Source organism: Callorhinus ursinus, unplaced genomic scaffold, assembly GCF_003265705.2.
Source record: "Callorhinus ursinus isolate GAN/ISIS: 27379988/994484 unplaced genomic scaffold, GSC_fseal_2.0 scaffold23, whole genome shotgun sequence".
Classification (NCBI taxonomy): domain Eukaryota; kingdom Metazoa; phylum Chordata; class Mammalia; order Carnivora; family Otariidae; genus Callorhinus; species Callorhinus ursinus.
In genome coordinates, this window is record NW_027397085.1 from 18,826,419 (window position 1) to 18,848,652 (window position 22,234).

General features: G+C 37.6%; 2 protein-coding genes and 1 long non-coding RNA gene across 10 annotated transcripts in view; 2 read left to right on the forward strand and 1 right to left on the reverse strand.

Moving 5' to 3' along the window:
• Positions 1-6,172, forward strand: part of MIER3 (MIER family member 3) — a 30,499-nt gene extending 24,327 nt beyond the window's left edge. For all 3 annotated transcript variants that reach the window (XM_025892417.2, XM_073905447.1, XM_073905446.1), the window contains 3 exons: positions 1,712-1,839; positions 1,923-2,065; positions 2,171-6,172. In XM_025892417.2, the coding sequence (XP_025748202.1) occupies positions 1,712-1,839; positions 1,923-2,065; positions 2,171-2,628 (729 nt within the window). In that variant the 3' untranslated portion in view covers positions 2,629-6,172. The remainder of the gene's footprint in view (positions 1-1,711; positions 1,840-1,922; positions 2,066-2,170) is intronic.
• Positions 6,173-9,641: 3,469 nt separating this feature from the next.
• On the reverse strand, positions 9,642-16,625 carry SETD9 (SET domain containing 9). Of its 5 annotated transcripts, none has more exons than XM_073905449.1 (6): positions 16,493-16,625; positions 14,705-15,048; positions 13,353-13,476; positions 12,964-13,079; positions 11,951-12,056; positions 9,642-10,127 (listed from the first exon to the last, which is right to left on the reverse strand). In XM_073905449.1, exons 1-6 carry the CDS (start codon positions 16,588-16,590, stop codon positions 10,040-10,042), a joined length of 876 nt encoding a protein of 291 aa, XP_073761550.1. In that variant the 5' UTR covers positions 16,591-16,625; the 3' UTR covers positions 9,642-10,039. The 5 variants fall into 5 exon arrangements, with proteins under 5 accessions (XP_073761550.1, XP_025748182.1, XP_073761551.1 ...); XM_025892397.2 differs by having other exon boundaries at positions 14,681-15,048; XM_073905450.1 differs by having other exon boundaries at positions 14,681-15,048; positions 16,418-16,530.
• A 2-nt stretch (positions 16,626-16,627) lies between these two features.
• The window catches only part of LOC141374898 (uncharacterized), a 97,341-nt gene continuing 91,734 nt past the window's right edge, over positions 16,628-22,234 (forward strand). For both annotated transcript variants that reach the window (XR_012382088.1, XR_012382087.1), the window contains exon 1: positions 16,628-16,804. This is a non-coding gene — a long non-coding RNA (uncharacterized lncRNA). The remainder of the gene's footprint in view (positions 16,805-22,234) is intronic.

A 22,234-nucleotide genomic window follows, 5' to 3' on the forward strand; every position in this document is an offset into this window, starting at 1 on the left:
TCTCTGATTTCTTTAATCATGGTTTTATAGATTTCCTCACGTCTGTCTTGCATGTAGTTTGTTAGATTTGTACCTAAATATTTCATTTTTGGGTTGCTAATGTGAGTGGTATTGTATTTTTTAATTTCAGTATTGGTTTTTCACTGTTGGTATATAGGGAAGCAATTGACTTTTGCATATTAACCTTGTATCCTGCAACCTAGCTATAATCATTTATTAGTTCCATGAATGTTTTGCTGATTCTTTGGAATTTTCTATGTAGACAATCATGTCATCTGTGAACAGAGACAGTTTGATTTCTTCCTTCTCAACTTGTATACCTTTTATTTTTTTCTTGCCTTACTGCATTTGCTAGACCTTACAGTAAGATGTTGAATAGTTCAGTGCCTTTTTGTATGTATGAAAACTTAGTGTTTTCTCAAAGATGAGATGAAGTATTTAGTGAGTAGATAAAACATTTTTCAAGAAGTCTGGGTTAAGTCAAACTAAAACATAAGTTTTGCAATGACTTATGAAATCTATTCATTCATTTCCTCAGTAATTAAGTTCTACCATTTACCAGACGTTTTAAGTGCTAGAGATACATCAGTGAATAAGGAAAGGTCTCTGTCCCCAAAAAGCCTATGTTTGCCACAAAGACTTCAAGTGTATGATGTTTATTGAAATGTATACTTTATTTCTTGGCTTAAAAAGCTTGTTCCTCATGTTATGAACTTATGTCATGCTCACTAATCAGGATAGAGACTCTGAAACTTCTTTATTGGATACTGATTAAGTAGTGGAGAAAGTATTTATTAGATAAGGATACAGAGTTTTGTCTGTATGTCTGAACTCATACCTGTAGCTGTATATAGTTTGAGCAGCCCTAGTCTGGATGTGGAGCCAAGTTGGCAAGGCTCAGATTTTATTGTTTTGTTGTTGTTGTTTTTACCAAACTCTGTTGGAGTGGTGAACCAAACCCATATTGAAGGAAAACACCCTGCCATTAGCTAACAAATCATCTTAAACTGCAGATGCAGTTGCGTGCGGCTCCCTTTTCTAAGGGTTCTGCGTCTCTCTTGCATTATGGAACCCTTTGATAATCTGATGAAGCTGCAGCCCTTCTCCCCAGAAAAGTATACCTGCATATAATTTTGGAATTTAATAGATGCCAGTGAATCCCATTCATTGACCCTTCAGGGTTAAGAAGGACTGCTGCTGCAGTCAGAATCACAGTGAGAGTTCAGTGAGGAAAAGTAAAGGTTGCCACTGTATTAAGATTTTCAGTAAAGGTGTAAGATCATTTCTGGATACACAAATAACAAACCTTGAACTTTTGAAGGTATCCTTATTATTGAATAGTGTAAATGTAATGACATTTTACTATTAAATGTTCAGATTTTATAATTGGGAGGATAGAAAATAAGACCCATGGATTGAAACTACAGTGTTGTAAAAAAAAAAAAAAAAAAGTGGGGCGCCTGGGTGGCTCAGTTGTTAAGCATCTGCCTTCGGCTCAGGTCATGATCCCAGGGTCTTGGGATCGAGGCCTAATTGGGCTCCCTGCTCAGTTTGGAATCCGCTTCTCCCTCTACCTCTGCAGCTCCCCCTGCTTGTGCGGGTGCACATGCGCGCTCTCTGTCAAACAAATAAAATCTTTAAAAAAAGAAGTTACTGAAAAAAGGTTTGGGTCTGTTGGTTTCTATTTAAAATTTTAACTTTTTTTTGTTAGGTGAGAACTAGAACAGTTGCTGAATGTGTAGCATTCTACTATATGTGGAAGAAATCTGAACGTTATGATTACTTTGCTCAACAGACAAGATTTGGAAAGAAACGATATAACCATCACCCTGGAGTTACGTAAGTACTGTGGGGTTGATTGTAGAGACTTCTGTTTTTAACTGTGATAGGCAGTCTTGAAATTATCGGGGTATGTTTTTCAGGGACTATATGGATCGTTTGGTAGATGAAACAGAAGCTCTGGGTTCAACAGTAAATTCTTCAGCCTTAACTTCTAATCGACCTGAGCCTCTTCCTGATCAGCAGCTGAACATTCTCAACTCTTTCACTGCCAGTGACTTGACAGGTAAAATGAGCATCTTTTTGTGTTTGTTAGCCTAGGGCAAAATCGTGTCTTCTTTGTTTCATGACATGGGACCACTTCCTTAAACCATTTTCCCTTTCTTTTTAGCTCTGACCAACAGTGTGGCAACCGTCTGCAACCCCCCGGATGTGAATTGTTTGGATGATAGCTTTCCTCCACTGGGCAACACACCCCGTGGACAAGTCAATCATGTGCCTGTCGTAACGGAGGAGTTACTCACCCTGCCGAGCAATGGGGAAAGTGATTGTTTTAATTTATTTGAGACTGGATTTTATCACTCGGAGCTAAACCCCATGAACATGTGCAGTGAAGAGTCAGAAAGACCGGCAAAGAGATTGAAAATGGGCATTGCTGTTCCTGAATCCTTTATGAATGAGGTTTCTGTAAATAATTTGGGTGTGGACTTTGAAAACCACACACATCACATCACCAGTGCCAAAATGGCCGTCTCTGTGGCTGACTTTGGCAGTCTGTCTGCCAGCGAGACCAATGGTTTCATCAGTGCCCATGCTCTGCATCAGCATGCCGCTCTTCCCTCTGAGTGACAGGAGCGGGGGGCCCAGAAGCAGTGGGTGTGCAGTACCGGTAAACTTGAGGAAAGGGTCAGGTCTGCTTAGTCTTTCACTGGAAGTTTGAACCTTTTCACTATGACATCAGTGATGTCAGTATGTATAGAACTATATCTTGATTTATCAAGAGTATTTTCATTTTTCAATCCATAAATGTGGAAATGAACTATGATCAGCAGAGTTGGGAACTAAGATTGAACTCTGTGGTGCAGCTTTAAGCTCTGCTTATCTCTTCCTCATCCCCCAGTACCTCTTCTCCACTCCCTTCTTTTTCTATTCTTTTCTGTTCCCCACTGCCCTTAGTCCCAGTTTTAAAACCTGTAGACAGAGGCCACCAGCTCAAAACCAGCACAGATGTTCTGAACTGAATGGAGTGGCTTCTTTTCATGTAAATTCCTTTTGCCGTAATGGATGCAGTGGAATAACAATGTTTACAGGTACCGATCCCAATCCCTGCTCAATGTAGCATTTTTTGGTTTTATTTTCTTAATTAAATAAAAGCAGGGGTAGGTTTCTTTAAACTGCACAAACATGCAAGGATTTTTTTAAAACGGAAACTTCTCTCATGTTATTCAACTAGAGCACTTCAGTTTACAAAACAGCAAGTCCATCTTTATGGAAGCCAGCACGAGGAACTGCGTGCAAATTATGAAGACGCTTGCTTGGATCCTGTTTTAAAATTCTAGACCAGGGCTACCTTACACAGAATCGGTCATTTTACTGTGGGAAGAGTTCTGTGTACCTTCGTTTATTGGCTAAAAATTTGGCATTTGAAGATGTGGTATTCAGTTGGGGTTTTGTCCACCATTGTCAAGATTATAATTGTGAAAATCATACTGGTCGTTGATAATTTAGTTTATCCTGAGGCAACTGACTTGTAGGACACGGTCTACAAAGCCTAGGATGTTGCCACTCAATGGTTTACATTTTGGGACACTTCTTAAGTTGTTTGTAGCACTGCAGTTCAAAGTGTTAATATTTTGGAGGGACTTCTAGATTTTACACTTAATGCAGTAGAACCTTGAAGTATATTTAAACTTTTTTGTTTAGCTTGAACAGTTGGTGAGAAAAATGTGAGTTTCTATCTGAAATAGAATGGTACTTTACCACTTTAAGTTTTAAAAAGTGATAGACGTTCAGATGCATCTCAGACTCAGTTTTATTTTTATTCCAGACATGATGAATGAGAAGCCATTGTCCTAAGCTTTGGCCATTTTTGCTCTCTAGATATGCATCTTTAAGTTAAAAAGTGAATTCAAACAATATGTAATAACAGTATTAGGGTGTAATAAGCTTTGCTTTTATAGTTCAGTTAAGACAGAATTTTGCTTTGGGTTTTGTTTTTTTTTTTTTGGCACCGTCTTAATTTCCAGTTTCTACTAGTTGTCTTGCTTTGCAAAAAACTTAAATGTTTGGCTGCATTGCTCATATTTGTAAGAATAAGCCGCTTCAAGGTTGTGCTGACGAGTAGATAGGTTGTAGTGACCTTAGTAGTGATGGAAAGGGAGGGTATTTATTATACAAACTGTGAACTGCAATGACATCCTTAGTTTTGGATGATGTGTATTCTTATTTTTCTTTGCAGCATTTTAATGAAGATTGCTTTGAAGTGTTTACGCAGTAGTATATTTACTATAAAATTTAGTTTAGCACAGTGGACAAAAGTAGTTAAATTAATAACTTAAAATCAGTCTCTAATTTATACATCTAAAGTCTAGCATTCCTGTATGCACACAGTAAATAATGGGTAGCCTGGGCTCTGTGTTGCTTTCAGATATTTTTATCCAAGTTCTCAGCTTCTTATTGCTGTGGTGTTGTGCTAAACTTTGAACCTTATTTCTTCTGTTAAAAATCAGTATACCTTTTATAATTTAGTAAGATACTGGCCATAATCTTCCATTGTTATAACTTTGATTTTCACTCTGGGTTTACAGTGGCTGGTTTGTCTAAAGTAATTTACACAAAGATGACTGAATGCTAATACCAGTTGCACTTAAATGAACATGCCCATTCTCAGTAGCTGACGCAGTAACATACTCAGTTTATCTATGCATTGCTGGGGTCTTGATATAAGATGGAAACAGTGTTTCTTATCTAAAGTTTTGATTATCAGCAAGTTGAATGGACACTTTAGTTATTTAAATAAAGATTTTTGACCAAAATCCAGAAAATGATATGAGAGAAAAATAAATTCCAGCTAGCTTAATAGATTTTTAAATGTCATCTGATTTTAGCCTCTTAGAGAGCGCTAACTAGCTGGTAACGTTTACTTTTAATTCCTTGTTAAAATGAGGCAATAATTTGCAAGATTTTTGTATATATATGTAAATTCTTCATATCTTTTTAGATCTAATTCAATATTTTCTGACTGCTTCTGCCATGTATAATACCATTTTTGTGCATGTTTGATGTGACATTCATAAATTGTACCACTATGACTTTATCCATGTAAAATAGCTATTTATTGAATTTTCTTTTGAACGCTGGGTTTACTGGGTTGTTTTTTTCCTCCAGTTAAGCATCTTAACAGAGAATTTGTTACTGTTTATTAGAAGAATTGCGTTTGAGAGCATGAAAATTACTGATTTGCAATTTTATGAAGAAACAATAATGCCTTTATTATCAAGTGTTAAGCACAATTCTTATAACAAACTGTGATAAATTCTTTTTTTTCTTTTGCCTCATTATTTTCTTATGAACAAACCAAAAATCCATGGTGAGCTGTTGCATTGTTGGCTGATGTATCTTTTATGTACAGGGAATTTGAAGAGGACAGCGGATTCATTTAGAAGTGTAACTGGTGCTGTGATTATAGCAATACTTTACTTTTGTTAGTCGTACTTCATCTTTTCCATGCTAGCTTTTTAAATGTTTAGTTTTCCTCTTGTCATGGTCAACTGCTGAATTTACTTGAAGGATGTAGAATACTGTTTAAACAATACTAAAGTGTGTACAATTAGGTCAAAGAATTGTGCAATGTTTCCTTTTTAATTTTTAAATTGAGGGTCATAAATATTTGAGAACATCAAATCTGGTAGAGCATAGTGATACTATTTAATTTAACCAAAGGCTCTAGTGAATATTTCAACTTTGAATGTAAACTAATGAATAAACCTGACCACCAAGGAGATTGTTCGCCCAGAGTTTCAAAGCACATTGCCTACAAATGGAAATTGAAATAATTTATAAAAATATTGACATTACTATGTTTTTTAAAAGGTTCTTAATTTTTTCACTAAAAGGAGGAAACTATTAGTTTTATTGTTAAATATGGTAGATATTAAAATTCCTCTTAGATGACCAGTGATTCCAGTTGTCCCAGTTTGAAATAAGTACCCTGTATGAGATTAATTAGTGACAATCACAACAAGTTTTAGTATCAGATGTTCAAGAGGAAGTTGCTATTGTTGCATTGATTTTAATATTTGTACATAAACACTGATTTTTTTGAGCATTATTTTGTATTTGTTGTACTTTAATACCTGGTGTACAGTTCCAGAAATAAAAATCTGGAAATCTTTTTTTTTTCTTGGTTCGTGTGAGTGTTTGCCATAATTGGATACTTATTTTATAAATCTTAAGCTATAACACATGGGTAGATACTTAGCCACTTTTCACTTGGATTTTGCTGTTGTAAATAAGCTAGGTAAGTGACAAAGTTGGTAGATAAAATAAGTTTTCTTTAAATCCTCTAAAACAGATTTTCATCTGTACTAAACAGCCATCCCAAAGTGAGGCTTGTTATACTTTTAGTTTAATTCAGTAAATATTTATTCAATGTCTTTTATGTTTCAAACACTCTTCTAGGTAACTTTGTCTTTTAGGAAGACGTTATTTGAAATTTGATCGGGTGTTATTATTTGACAGAATATATTTATGGTAAACTAGCCTTTCTTATCCATAGTATTTTTAGTAGACTCTAAAAAAATTTTTTTTAAGATTTTATTTATTTATTTGACAGAGAGAGATAGCGAGAGAGGGAACACAAGCGGGGAATGGGAGAGGGAGAAGCAGGCTCCCAAGGAGCAGGGAGCCCGATGCGGGACTCGATCCCAGGACCCTGGGATCATGACCTGAGCCGAAGGCAGACGCTTAACAACTGAACCACTCAGGCGCCCCTAGTAGACTCTAGAAATACCTTTAAACCTTCATCTTTTCAAGCTGATGATCTCGTCTTAGCCTAGTTTCACAAGTTTGTCCCCATATTTCATTTGCTCTGAGCAGAGCTTTATCTAGTCCATTCTTTTTTTTTTTTTTTGGTAAGATTTATTTATTGGGGGGGAGGGGCAGAAGAAGGGGGAGAGAGAATCTAGTCCATTCTTAATATGCAGTGATCAGATTGCATATAAGGTCCAGATTTTGTACAAGGACACGAAGAGGATAAAATGAAAGCAAATACTCTGACTCCTCTGCTTTGGTTACTTGTCTAAAACCACATTCCTTCATGCACAGACCCCACAGAACCTTAATGTGCAGGCCTCTGTGGTACACACATACACAGAAGTGCCTTCAGGTGGGGACAAGCACCAGTGTTTTGACTCTAGCCAAGAGAGCAGCCGCATACCATGTGAGACCTGCAGAGTACTTGAGGCTTTTAGGGGAGGGAGTAGAGCCTTGTGGGAGCAGAGCTTCTCGTGACTTGTAGACCTTACCCTTGTTGGCCATGATTTCCATTGATGATAGGCTTTGAGGTTGCTGCTTCTCTGACTTCTCAAAGAATCTGTAGGTTGGATTTTTCATTCTATACACTCTGCCCTCATCCCTAGGACATATCACTGTTTACCATTTCCCATCCAGGTAGGTGTTCTCTGATCCTTTTTCTCTCTGTGTCTGTGGAGACTCTCTGACAAAGCTGGGCACAGGGGCACAGAATTTGTGGTTCTAGATCTGGAGTGCTCATGTGTTCCTAGGTTTACTACACTAGTTGACATTCACTTTTGAGAGACACACAGGCTGTTGTGTAACTCGGTTTTGATGAGATGTTTATACAGAGGAAAGGCTTGCACTTCGCGAAGTTGTTTCTGGTATAGAACTCATAAAAGCATTTCAGGATGTCAGAAATGAAATCAGCCATTTATAAATTTAAACAGTTAATCTAGTAAGAAAGATAGATGGTTCTGTTGTAAAATACCTATGTTACGTTAAAAAATGTTTTTCACCCCTCCAGTGCAGACCAAATCATGATACTAGGCAAGCTTTATACTCCACCACGAGCATTTTATGAGTAGGAACCATATTTTATTCTTTGACTCTCCCAGGGTCCTTCACATAGTAGGTATTCCCTAAAAACTTGATGACATAAATTACCCTTCAGCTAATGGTGACTTTGCCCCTAGCTTTAAAAGAAAAACTTTTTAAGACAAAAGTTAAAAGAACAGAATAAAGAAAAATCCAGATTGAGCAATTGACATTTTATCATACTTGATCTTTCTATATAACGTACCTTTTTTTTTTCCTGAACTAGTTTTAAATTTATTTACATTGCAAGAGTTCAATCCTAAATACTTTAGTCCACCAAATACGTCCACAGGAGTTAGTATTTCTGTATTTTACTTAAGGTTCTGGGTAACAGGATCTTCTTGGTCAAGTGGTCAAGTAGATTGGCTTTTTTTTTTTTTTAAATAAGATTAGTTTCCCTGTTTTCCCAGGATCTTGGTGACACAAATAAAGGACAAGTGAGGCTGAGAAAAGGAATTGGATTCTGTCACAAATATACATTTACTATCCATACATGATAAATCTGATAGAGAAAAAGGAAAGTGTAATGGGAATTTTCAGGGCTGGCAGTTGGGGATTGTAAATTTCAGTAGGCTGGGTGGGCAAGGTGACGGAGGGAGGGAATGAACCATGTGACTCTCTGGGGGAAGACCTCTGCAGGCACAGAGAACTAGAACAGAAGCCTGAAGTGCGAGTGTGCCCAGCAGGTTCCAGGAGCGGTGAGGAGGCAGATTCGCCTGGGGTAGAATAAACAGGAGATGAGAGGTAGTGAGTGGGGTGCCTGTGTAGCTCAGTCGTTAAGTGTCTGCATTTGGCTCGGGTCATGATCCTGGAGTCCTGGGATCGAGTCCTGCATTGGGCTCCCTGCTCGGTGGGGAGTCTACTTCTCCCTCTGATCCTCACCCCACTTGTGCTCTCTTCCTCTCAAATAAATAAAACATCTTAAAAAAAAAAAGAGGTAGTGAGTGGCTCTATCATATATGTGAAGCACTTGGGCATTTCTTCCACTGTATGAGGAGTAATCAGAGGGTTTTGAGCAGAGGTGGGTCAAGATCTGAGTTACATTTACAAGAACCCTTCTTGGTGATCCATTCTGTAAAGGCAGCAGGAGTGGAAACAGGGAAGGCAATTAGGAGACTATTGAAATTGCAATAAATGAAGTGAGAAAAGCTGTTAATGTAGCAGTTTAGGTGGTTAGAATCTGGTTATACAGGTTCCATGTTAGGATTTGAGGGGTCCAATAAATAACACCCTCCTCTCCATCCAAGTTTGGAACTGAGAATTAGATGCAGTAGTCAGGTCGATGGAGATCAAAGTAAGTATTATGAGTGAAACTCTCTGGAAAAGGTGACTTCAGAGCTGTGGCCAGGTCAGCGCACTAATACTCCATTCTGAATAGACGCACTGTCATTGGCTGGGCACAGCCCACAGAGAAGGAACTAGAGGGGTCTGGGCCATGTGGGCCTAGTTCTTCTCCAAAGAGAATCTCATGAAATCACTCTTCCTCCAACAGATGGAGAGAGAGGCCAGGAGCATCACTAATGTCAGCGCTCCCCACTGAAAGAAGAGAATGGGAATCGTGTCTCTCCCACCACCACTATCTTCTATTTCCATGCTAAAACCATCTCTCTCACTCTTTTAAACTTTGTATATATGTGTGAATATTCAAGTAAGAGTAAATTCCAATTCCCCCTTACCTAGCTAAAACAATCCTTAAATCACACACACACACACACACACACACACACACACACACTTCATGACAACACAACATTTTTTGCTTTAGTTTATTACATAAAAATACAGTTTTTACAGAAGTTTGTACAAATCAACAGTGCAAGAAATGATGATGGCTTGGCTGGAATTTTATAAACCACCACAGAGATATACAAAACAAAAGAACATTTGAAATGTTAAGTTCAGGTAGTAGGTTTTAATTTAATAAGCTACTGTATATTTAGGGGAAGCCAATTAAGATTGGAATTGTATGACAATTTGAAATTGTAATGAAGCAAATAGCTTTTATCATAAAAACGGTATCAATAAAAACAAAAAATTCCCACTCCAATTAGGCCTCAAAATATTTGTTCTATAGGTAGAACTCAGATACGATGAACAAAAAACATTTAGAATGAACTCAATAGTAGAAAACCTAATTTCTAGTTCATAGTTAGCTGACAATTGTATAGTAGTTTGAAAAAAGCTCTTCTCCTTGTTTGATGTCCCTGAGTGCTACAAGAATGACACATCGAAGTGGGCTGAAAACAAAAAGAAAAATATACAAAAGGTGTAAGTATTAACAGATCCAAGCTCATTTTTTAATATACCAATATAGATTTTATAGACTTTAATATAAGCAATATAGATTTTATAGACATAATTTTACTGAAATTTCTTACTACTGTCCTAGTTATTTGGCTTCCATGAGGAAATAGCTCTTATCCCTGATGGAGTTATTTTATTATTTATTTAAAAAATTATTTATTTATTTTCCCTGATGAAGGTAAAGTACATTATGTCTATTCCATATCATTTAAAAAGAGCACAAATCAGTTAACTTTATACAACTGACTAGTTGTTCTGAATATGTTGTTTTTATGTTCAGGCTCCCAAAACTGGTATGACAAAAGCATTTTAAAAATGACATTTATTATAGTTTAACATTTTAAAATTAATTTGTTTCTTTGCATTCTGCAAAGCTGGAAACATTACTTAAAATTAATTGGAATTTTGGAGCACCTAGGTGGCTCAAGTGGGTTAAATGTCTGACCCTTGATTTCTGCCCAGGTCTTAATCTCTGGGTTGTCAGTTCGAACCCCGTGTTGGGCTCCACACTGGGCATGGAGCCTGCTTATGATTCTCTCTCTCCCTCTCCCCATCCTCTCTCTCTCAAAAAAAAAAAAAAAATTGGAATTAAAAAAAATACTTTTACGGACACTGTAAGACATATGTAACCTTCAATGTTCCTACTCAGTTAACGTTTCCTATACTTGTTGAACAGTAATGACACTATACTCCAGAGTATATGGCTAAAAAACCCAAACTGTTAGCTATACAAACACACATGAATAGAGACAGAGAAGTTATTAAGTTTTAAGAAAATAGTCTAAGTTTTAAATCTCATTCATCTTAAAAGGACAATTTAATGGGGCCCATACAAAATAAAGTTTGCTAGTAACTGGCAGCTCACTGTCATAACATAATGATTATATCTTACTATAGCATTGATGATAAAGAACTCTACAGAATTACTTTTATGTAGAAATTGTTACTTGAATACTTTCAGTAGACTTTCCACTTAATGAACAGAAAATAAACCTTACATTACAAATATGTATCTTCTGAATATTTACCTTTTTTTCATTGTTAAGTTTCCAAATCTTATAGTGAAATGGGCAAAAGAACTAATAGTGTAATTTGGCTTTTTGTTCAACTGGGTACTCTCAAGTGAAATGAAGAACATGATCCTTAAAATGATTAAAGTAAAAATGTATCTGAAGATTTTGTTAGAAAAATAACAGAATCACTTGAAAAAAATTTTAAGGTTGAATCTTTTAAGTAACACACAGAATAAAAATGGGTAACAAGAAGCAGAATGAGCTAGGTTAATGGAAAATTTTAAATTTCAAATAAGCCTACATTAACACATTCTGATATGATGAAAATCAAAATTTGTCATAATTTTTCACTAAAAAAATTACCCCAAGTTCTATATAGCTTTTTCCTGGAAAATGTTTTTTTAAAAATTTTATTGTTATGTTAATCACCATACATTACATCATTAGTTTTTGATGTATTGGAAAATGTTTTTGTGGTTTTTTTTAAAGGTTTATTTATTTATTTATTTGAGAAAGAGAGAGAAGCCCATGAGCTGGGGGAGGAGCAGAGGGGGAGGGAGAGGGACAAGCAGACTCCTCGCTGAGCAGCTGAGTGAAGCCCCACACAGGGCTTGATCCCAGGACCCTGAGATCATGACCTGAGCCAAAACCAAGGTTGGTAACTGACTGAACCACTCAGGCACCCTAGAAAATATGTGTTTTTTAAGTACAGCATAAGACAGGAGAGAGGAAAAAAAACGAACCTTTGTTTGTCACAGCTGTATGCAATGTTTGGAAGATATTGCTTCAGCTCTATAGGGAAAACTGCAGGCACATCAAATTCCTGATAGCAGACATTAGCTGCTCTGTCTAGGAATAAGTATATAATTTTTAGCAACAGCCATTTTATAAGGTCGTGGAAAACAGTACTGAATTACGTTACTTGATGTGTAGTTTCCTAAATTAGAAGAACATGCTCAAATAATCACTATTATGTTCCAGGCATTACTAGATTTTATATATATATATATATATTTTATTATTTACTTTTTGAAAAATTTATTTTAGAGAGCACACATGTGTGACTGGGGGGAGGGGCAGAGGGAGAGAATCTCAAGCAGACTGCCTGCCTACCTCAGAGCCCAACACGGGGCTCAACTCGGGGCTCAACTTGGGGCTCGATATCACAACCCTGAGATCATGACCTGAGCTGAAATCAGGAGTTGGATGCTCAAGGGACTGAGCCACCCAGGCACCCCTATTATTTATAGAGGCTCAGAAAGGTTAAAGGTTAAGTAGAAGAGTCAGGTTTCAAGTTCACAACTCCCTAACACCAAAACCTATGCTAAATGTAGCCAGATCAAATTTAAACTTTTGGGAAAGTCAAGCCCTATGGGAAGGAAAGTGACTCAGGCACACAGCAACCAAAAGGGGATACCAGTCTAGTTTAACCTACAAGGTTCTACCGAGGCACTGACAGAATGATTTCTAAGTTAACTATTTAAAAAATGCTAAAATAATGATCAGAAGAGCAGTTATCAATTGCCTATATTTATTGCAAAACCAGAAGAAAAACAGTAAGTTATTCAATTAATGTATATCATTACTTCCCCAGGTTCTTTGATATCTGCTCCCACAATGTTATAGTTTACTTATAGGCTTTGAATAGCTGAGATGTTAAATTTAACTGCCTCTGGCACTCAGTCATAGGGCAAAGGAGGAAAATTACCACTGCTGTATTTATATCTTGTCTCACAGACCCATGATGCCAACTTACCATTTGAACAATTGTTGACATACTGTCCTACAGCCAGTGGATTACAAATTTCTGATGTTAGCCATGTACTATCACTCATTTTGAAAGGACCAAGTCGATCCCTCCCATTGCAAGATCTGAAACAGGTGAAAGAATTAGCTAAGGTATTATTCTTTTATATTTTACAATAAAATCCAAAAGTACAAAATTAACCCTAGAACTGACAAGTCCAGTTTCTCTTAAAAAAGTTTTTTTTTTTTTTTCTTAAAAAAGTTTTATGTAGTCAAGAGGGCAACTGAGTGGCTACTTAGCAAATGCTTAAACAGATTTTTATTGAAAGTAAAAAGGCTAGTGGTCATAAACATTTTGCTGTGGTCCTCTATTAAATTTGAACATGGGCACTAACTTACCTGTATACAACTTTTGATATTCCTTTGTCATTTCCATCAATGAGTACCCCATCCAAGCATCTAAAAATAAATGGATTTCCAACGGATTGGAAAAAGATTGGCTCATACTTCTGATATACTGTACCTATTATACAATAAGATAAAGACACAGCAACATGTAAAAATCATAAACATCATAAGGATCTTTCTCTGGAACATATATATAACATGAAAGAAACTGTTTTCTCTACCTTTTTTCTAATATTTCACCTCCAGTCTAGATTATCACATTCTCTTTGGCTACTTTCCTCCTTTGAAGAGTGCTCAATAGTAAATGGAGCGGAGGACCAACTTGTTCACACAGCAAAATAAAATGTGACCATCTTGGTTAATTAAAATATGAACACCACATTTGAGGTTCAGTTTTACAAAGTTGTGGGGTTTTTTTGTTTTGGTTTGGTTTTGCTTTTTAAAGTAGGCTGTGATTTGACATCTATTAAAACGCCTTTTAAGAAATGTATTTTGTTAATAACCGATAAAATAATGCAGACAAAATGGGAATAAATGAGTCTGACATTCAGGTTGTTTCTCCTTTCACTGGCAATGGACTAAAGGACAAAATAAATATTTGCTGGGCCTGTCCTATGTTCCAGGCATGCTATTTTATGAAATTTGTTTTAGTATTCATTTGTTGCTGGCTTGTTCTATTTAGTCTTTACAGAGTTAGGTTAGTTGTGTAGGAGGAAACCAACTTTCTTGCTTAAGAATGTAAAATTAGAAAATAGCAGAATGACTTTTTGAAAACATAGGTCTGACTTAAACATTCACACATATTTTGTACTACACCAAATAATATCATCTTAGTTTAACAAATAACATACTCTCCTGAACATTCTAGTCAATGGCCTTTTTGCAAAGAAGCTGCTTTACTTTCAAAGTGTAGAAATGGCAGGAAGGTCTTTATCCAGTGATTTATGGGTTTAAATTCTGTCTTTCCTGTTTTAACTCACACTATTTTTACCTTTAGTTACCAATTATGTAAGCCAACTGACTTATTCTCTAGTACTAAGTAATTCATCTTATCAAAGTAGGCCATACTATAGTCCACATTTAAACATTAGCTACAAAAATTTCCTTAAAAGTGCATTTATTCCAACAAATACTCAAGGATGCTTTCTAACACATAAAATAATTTATGGTTAATTTCCAAATCAGGATTTAAAAATCTGGGGAAATCTGAGTTTCCAATTCAACCCCTTACTCGAAGGATTACAGGACCATGTATTTACTTGAACTTATATTAATCGATAAATAGGAAACTCTTGGCAAAGCACTAATTGTGCCATTACCAGGATACATAGATACAACCGCGCCTTTTGGTACCAATCCTCTGGTAACGAAGACACCTTTTCCCGCAGAAATCAATGAGCTAGTTGCTCGGGCAACACTGAAACCCAATGTCTTATAAAGAATTTCTTCTGGTTTAAAGGTATTTTGCTGTTCATGTCTGTATTCAAGCGGTTTCACCCTTGGATGTTGAACTGACAGTAGGTCGTGATATTTTGATTTAACAGTTTCTGGAAGCATAGTCAAAATATCTGATTGCTTATTGAAATCATTTATGAATAGAGCCTGGAAAACTTTCAGTAATGTTCCTAGGACATCTTCATCTGAGATAACTTTGTCTTTGGATTCCTCTGGAACGTATCGGAGGGTCCTGAAAACAGGAAAAGTTTCTGTTCACTACCCTTCAACTGACAAAAGCCAGGCTTCATGCCTTCTGAGTCACTGGCCTTAATGATGATTATTCTCCTGTGTTTGAATACAGTAAAACTAAGACGTTCAGAAAAGAGTTGTTTGGGGGTAGTTCTAGTGACCTAACTCTGGACAATACCTACCCAAGTTAACAATAGCCAACATTTGTGAAAGCTCTAACTGTACCAAATGTTGTTGGGTCCTTACATTCACTATCTCCTTTTTGCAGACAGGGAAACTGAGGCTTGGAGATGTTGGGGAGCTTGCCCAACATCCTAAAGCTGTTAAGTGGGAGAGCCATGAGCTGAAACAGAGCTAGTATTTTTCCACTACATACATAGCCATTATGTGAACATCACGTAAGAATCCTCATACTGGAATGGCTCTTTTTATAGATGTGTAATTTCAAAGACAAATTTAACATTATACACTCTGTCACATTCTCTCCAGGGAGTACCTACTTCTTCAATGGCTGCATCATTTTTATTTGCAAAATGGTATTATTTTTAATTCTTAACAAAAAGAAAGCAATTCCCGCCTCACGATTCTATAGTAAGGATGGCCCTGAATTCATTTTTCCGCCGAATGATACTTTGGAAAAGCTCTCTGATTATTAACTGGATTTCAGTAGCGCTAGTGTGCCCATTTAAATGAGCATTACGTGAACTTCTTCCAGATCACTAGCACGCCACTTGCTAGAGCCGGCAACGACACTGACTCCCCGGCCACCCACGCAGCTAGATCCCTGTCTTCAGGCAAGGACTATTCTAAACCCAACACGCCGACGTGCTTTTAGTGGCATTTTGCTCGTTTTTATGCGTCAGTCCAAGCTGCTATCCTCACAGCCAAGCTGGGCTGCTTTCACCACATAAACCTCGGTTTGGGCTTCTCTAAGGAATTTCAAGCTCCTAACTATGCCTTAGCGGAGAGAAGACCACGCACCCTCACGCCGTAAAAGCTTTGTTCTTTTTCAAAAGCCTCTTCTCTTTTGCTGGGACAGAAGCCCGAATCACCACAGACCTCTAAACGAGAACACGCGCCTCCGCCCGCGGGCAACGCCCGCCTCGCAAGCCTGGCAGCGCGGGGTACCATGGGAGATTAGGCCACAGGCCCCACCCTCCTAAGGCTCCCCGCCCTCGTCAGTATCCCAGCTCTCCTCTGACTCCACCAGCCTCGGCCTCGCCCACTTCGGGCCCCGCCCTCTTCGGGTTCCACACACCGCGGGCCCGCCCGCCTCGGGCCCCCGGGCCGCCAGAAGCTCCGCCCGCCTGAAGCTCTGTCCGCTCGAAGCTCCGCTCGCCGGAGGCTCCGCCCACCTAGGGCCCTCTTGCCTCCGGTCCAGCGGCTCGGGCGGCGTCGTGGGGCTGAAAGAAGGCGGCCCTGCTCTGCCGGTCTCGCCCTCTCACCTCGGGTTGCGGTTTAGGTTCAGCGCGATCCAAGGAACGAAGCGGTACTTGTAACGGCGCCATCGCTGCCACAGGCCCCGCAGCAGGCGGCCGGGCATGGCTGTCCCGCGGCGCTGTGACGAGGACAGCGCGGGAGAGGTGGGTCGCGGTCTCGGGCCCGCCCCGGCCCGGGGAGGAGCGGAGGCCACGCCGTCCCGCCCCTCCTCGCTCTCCGCCTTCAGTACGGAGCTCCGGGGCCCTGGTGCTCCCCTGGAGCCTGTTGCCGGCGGCGTCTGTGCCGCTCCTTTTTAACCCCAGCTGGCTGAATCAGAGGTGCGTAGAGCTGAGGGAAGCCCTCTCTTCCCCTTTACTTTCTCCATTCGCTCGTGTATTTACACACACACCCGCCTAGGACAAGTTTAGACCCCGCTTAGTTCCAGTGGATGCAAACTACAAGAATCTTGCAACTATCTTCAAATCACTAAGTGTTTATTAAGAATTAAATGTGTTGGTGCCATTTCCTCAGGCCGGAAACTGCTCTCCGCTTCTTTGCCTGAGAGTGAAGGTGAAATCCTAACCAAAAGTCTAAAGAGAACAGGTGAGACCTAGTGAAAATTCAGGTAAAGGCAGGTGGCTTTAGGACTAATTTGTTCAATTCCAAAAAGGAATACAAGGAGAGAAAGAATATCTGCCAAAGTCTCTATTTCACTCTAATATAATATAGGATATTGGTAAACTCTAGAGGCTCTGCAGTCAGGAGTTGTGTTTGGTAAATTGGCATCCTGCAGATTTACCTGATTTGCTCAATGGGGTCAATTCAGTTCCAGGATGTATTAATAAATGGCATTCAAAGAAAGTGATATTATGGTCTCTAAACTTAAAAGGAACCAAAAAGAACTAGTAGAATATTTACCTATAATAATATACTTTTTAAAAAAATGTTTTTGTATATATTTCCAGTGTTTTTAAAATTTTTATCATGTAATGTGATCATCTTTGTTGTCCATCCAGTACAGGGGACCACTTTGCGTAGACCCTATTTATTATTGATTGATGTATAATGACTTATAACATTATGTTAGTTTTACATGTGCAACATAATGATTCTATATTTGTATATATTGCAGAATGATCACCACAATAAATCTATTTAACATTGGTCACCATACATAGTTACATTTTTTTTTTCTTGTGATGAGGACTTTTAAGATCTACTCTTTTAGGAACTTTCAGATAGACGGTATTGTTACCTATAGTCACCACATTGTACATTACATCCCCAGATCTTACTTACCTTATAACCACCCCCTACCCTGCAGCCCCTGGCAACCTCTGGCAACCATCAATCTGTTCTCTATGAGCTTGTTTTGTTTTTTAGATTCCACATATAAATGAAATCATATGTTATTTGCCTTTCTCTGTCTTCTTTCCCTTAGCATGATACCCTCAGGGTTCATCTTTGTTGTCTCAAATGGCAAGGTTTCCTTTTTAATGGCTAAGTAATATTCCATTGTATGTGTCTATATATGTGTGTGTGTATGTGTATGCATATATACATACCATGATTTCTTTATCCATTCATCCACTGATGGACACTTCAGTGGTTTCCATGTCATGCCTGTTGTAAATAGTGCTGCAGTGAACATAGGGGTGCATATATCTTTTCTAGTAAGTGTTCTCATTTTCTTTGGATAAATACCCAGCTGTAGAATTCCTGGATCATATAGTAGGTCTATTTTTAATTTTTTTAAAAGATTTTATTTATTTGTCAGAGAGTGAGAGAGCAAGAGAGCGTGCAAGCAGGGGGAGTGACAGGCAGAGGGAGAAGCAGACTCCCTGCTGAGCAAGGACCCCACTGCTGAACTCCATCCCAGGACCCTGGGATCATGACCTGAGCTGAAGGCAGATGCTTAACCGACTGAGCCACCCAGGCATCCCTATTTTTAATTTTTTGCCAGCACTTGTTATTTCTTGTCTTTTTCAGAATAGCCATTCTAACAGGTGTGAGGTGATATTTCATTGTGGCTTTGATTTCAGTTTTCCTGAATATTAGTGATGTTGAGCATCTTTTCATGTGTCTGTTGGCCATATGTATATCTTCTTTGGAAAAAATGTCTACTTGGGTCTTCTGCCAATTTTTTAAATTGGATTGTGGTTTTTGTTTTTTTTTTCTGTTGAGTTGTAGGATTTCTTTTATCTATTTTGGATATTAACCCCTTATCAGATATATGATTTACAGATATTTTCTCCCATTCCATAGGTTGCCTTTTCATTTTGGTGATGGTTTCCTTTGCTGTGCAGAAGCTTTTTACTTTGATGTAGTCCCACTATTTATTTTTATTTTTGCTGTCTTTGCTTTTGGTGTTAGATGAAATAAAAGTTATTGTGAAGACTGATGTCCAGGAGCTTACCTCCTGTATTTTCTTCATCACCTAGGAGTTTGTTTCATGGTTTTAGGCCTTAAATTCAAGTCTTCAATCCATTTTGAGTTCATTTTTGTGTATGGTGTAAGATAGTAGGCCAGTTTCATTCTTTTGCATAAGGCTGCCCACTTTTTCCACCACTATTTGTTTAAGAGACCATCTTTTCCCCATTGTATATTCTTGGCTCCTTTGTCATAAATTATTTGACCATGTAAATATAGGTTTATTTCTGGACTCTGTATTCTCTTCCATTTATCTGTCTGTTTATAAGCTAACACTATACTATTTGGTTACTATAGCTTTATAATATACTTTGAAATCAGGGAGCATGATCCCTCTAGATTTGCTCATCTTTGTGAAGATTGCTTTGGCTGTTTGGGGTCTTTTGTGGTTCTATATGAATTTTAGGATTACTTGTTCTAGTTCTGTGAAAAATGCCATTGAAATTTCAAAAGGAGTTGCACTGAATCTTTGGATTGCTTTGAGTAGTATGGACATTTTAACAGGGTTAGTTCTGCCAGTCCATGAACATGTAATATCTTTCCATTTATTTGTGTCTTCTTCACTTTCTTTCATTAATGTCTTACAGTTTTCAGGGTGCAGGTCTTTCACCTCCTGGGTTAAATTTATTTCTATGTATTTTATTCTCCCCCCCCCCCCCCTGGGGAAGGGGGGGGGGGGGGTGGAGGGAAGGAGAGAGAATCTTTTTGGGGGGGGTGTGTGTAGAGAGAGAATCTTAAGTAGGCTCCATGACCACAAGTGTGGAGCCCAATGTGGTGCACCATCTCATGACCCAGAGATTATGACCTGAGCCAAAATCAAGAGTCCTACACTTAACCGACTGAGCTACCCAGGTGCCCCTGTATTTTATTCTTTTTGATGCAGTTGTAAAGGAGATTGTTTTCTTAATTTCTCTTTCTGATAGTTCATCATTAGGGTATAGAACCACAGATTTTATATACTGATTTTTTACCCTGTAACATTACTGATTTTGTTTATTAGTTCCAACAGTTTTTTGGTAGAGTCTTTAGGGTTTTCTAGATGTATTATCTGTACATAATATCATGTAATGTGCAAATAGTGACAGTTTTACTTCTTTTTCAATGTGGATGTCTTTCTTTGTTTCTTTTCTAATTGCTTTGGCTAGGACTTCTAGTACTATGTTAAATTTAAATTTATGGTATTAAAATTACTTTTTAGTTACCTAAGCTGTTCATAAAAAACAACATTCTCCTGGTAACAAATAAAAACATGGAAGATAAGACTAAAATCTCCTTTAACCACACCCTGTGACTTGAACTTACTCCAGGCCTGGTCCTCACCTGGTCTCCTCAGAAGTTATCAGGCTGATGTGTTTTCTGCGAGTCTTATTTCTATGTATTTATATACCTGTGTATATTCTTACAGAAAATCGTAGAAATATGTGTGTTTTTAAACTACTGTAAATATCTGCAACTTCTTTTATTCAGAAGTATATTTTTATTCAGAAATATATTTTGGAGTCTCCCCATATTTGTATAATTCTACTTTATTATTCTGTTTATTTCTAAGGTTTTACCATAAAGTTTAATATTTACTATAATTTTCTGGTAGGTATACTTTATGAGTTTAAAGAGTTCTCTTCTAGTTTTCGTTTGTCAAGAATTTTTGTCTTAATTTTAAATGGTGAATATCACATGCTTTTCTTTGCTATTTATTGAGATGATCACATAATTTCTCTATGTTCTTCTGTTAATGTAGTGGATTATAATGACACATTGTCAAATGTCACACCATCCTTGAAGTCTTGTGATAACTCATATATGAGTAACACTTTGGTCCTACCCTATAGGTTTTTATATGCTTTTGTTGTCTCACATTTATTTTGAAGTGTGTTTTAAATTTTTCAGCCTCATGGTTTATTTGTAGTTTTGTTTTCAGGTTTTGGTGTTAGGCTTATGTTGACCTCATAAAATGTGTTGAGAAGTGTTCTCTACTTTCTAAAAAAGCAAAAAATTTGTATATGAGTACTGTTTTTCCTTCCTTGAATGTTGATAGAATTCACCAGGGAAACCATTGGGCTTGTAGTTTTCTTTGATAATGAGTTCATTTTTTTTTAAAGTATTCCTTCAGGATAATGCTTTACATATTTTTTTCTAAAGATTTTATTTATTTATTTGACAGAGAGAGAGATGGAGCAGGAACACAAGCAGGGGGAGTGGGAGAGGGAGAAGCAGGCTTCCCACTAATGCGGGGCTCGATCCCAGAACCCCGGGATCATGACCTGAGCCGAAGGCAGAAACTTAATGGCTGAGCCACCCAGGCGCCCCATGAATTCATTTTTTTAATTGAAGTACAGTTGTCATACAATATTATTCTCAGGTGTACATAGTGATTCACCATTTATGTACATTAGGAAGTGATCACCATTATAAGTCTAGCTACCATCTGTCACCATATGAAGTTGTTACATTATTATCACTTATATTTCCTATAGTGTACATTGCATTCCCGTCTTATTTTATAACTGAGAAGTTTGTACCTTTTATCTCCTTTCCTTATTTTGCCCATCTCCCCTGTGGCACTACAAGATTATTGTCTGCATCTATGAGTCTGTTTCTGTTTTTTTTTGTTTTTTTTTTAGGCTCCCCATATAAGTGAAATCATCTGATAGTTGTCTTTCTCTGTCTGACTTACTTCACTTAGCATAATACCCTCTGGGTCCATCCATGTTGTCCCAAATGGCAAGGTTTCATTTTTTTTAAATGGCTGAATAGTATTCCATTGTATATTTTTATACCATATATTCTTTATCCATTCATCTATTGATAGACCCTTAAGTTGTTTCCATATCTCTGCTGTTGTAAGTAATGTTGCAGTGAACAAAGGGATACATAATTTTTTTTCTAGTTAGTGCTTTTGTTTTTTTCCGGTAATACCCAGCTGTGGAATTGCTGGATTGTATGGTATTTCTATTTTTAATTTTTGGGGGAACCTCCAGACTATCCATTGCAGCTGCACCATTTTGCATTCCCACCAACAGTAACCCAAGTTTTCCCTTTTTTCTATATCTTTGCTGACCTTGTTATTTCTTGTCTTTCATACTCACCATTCTGACAGGTATGAGGTGATATCTCACTGTAGTTTTGATTTGAATTTCACTGAAGATTAGTGATGTTGAACATCTTTTCATGTGTCTGTTCGCCATCTGTATGTATTCTTTGGAGTAATGTCTATTTAGGTTCTCCACTTTTAACTGGATTTTTTTTTTTTGATAGAGTTGTATGAGTTTTTTTTTTTTAAGATTTTTTTTTAATTTATTTATTTGACAGAGACACAGCGAGAGAGGGAACACAAACAG

Coding starts and splice junctions, on each gene's coding strand:
- SETD9 (XM_025892397.2), bottom strand. CDS start 16,590: ATGCCCGGCCGCCTGCTGCGGGGCCTGTGGCAGCGATGGCGCCGTTAC. Junction 13,080..13,352: donor ATATCAAAAGTTGTATACAG/GTAAGTTAGTGC, acceptor CACCTGTTTCAG/ATCTTGCAATGGGAGGGATC. Junction 10,128..11,950: donor TACAGCTGTGACAAACAAAG/GTTCGTTTTTTT, acceptor TTTTGTTTTCAG/CCCACTTCGATGTGTCATTC.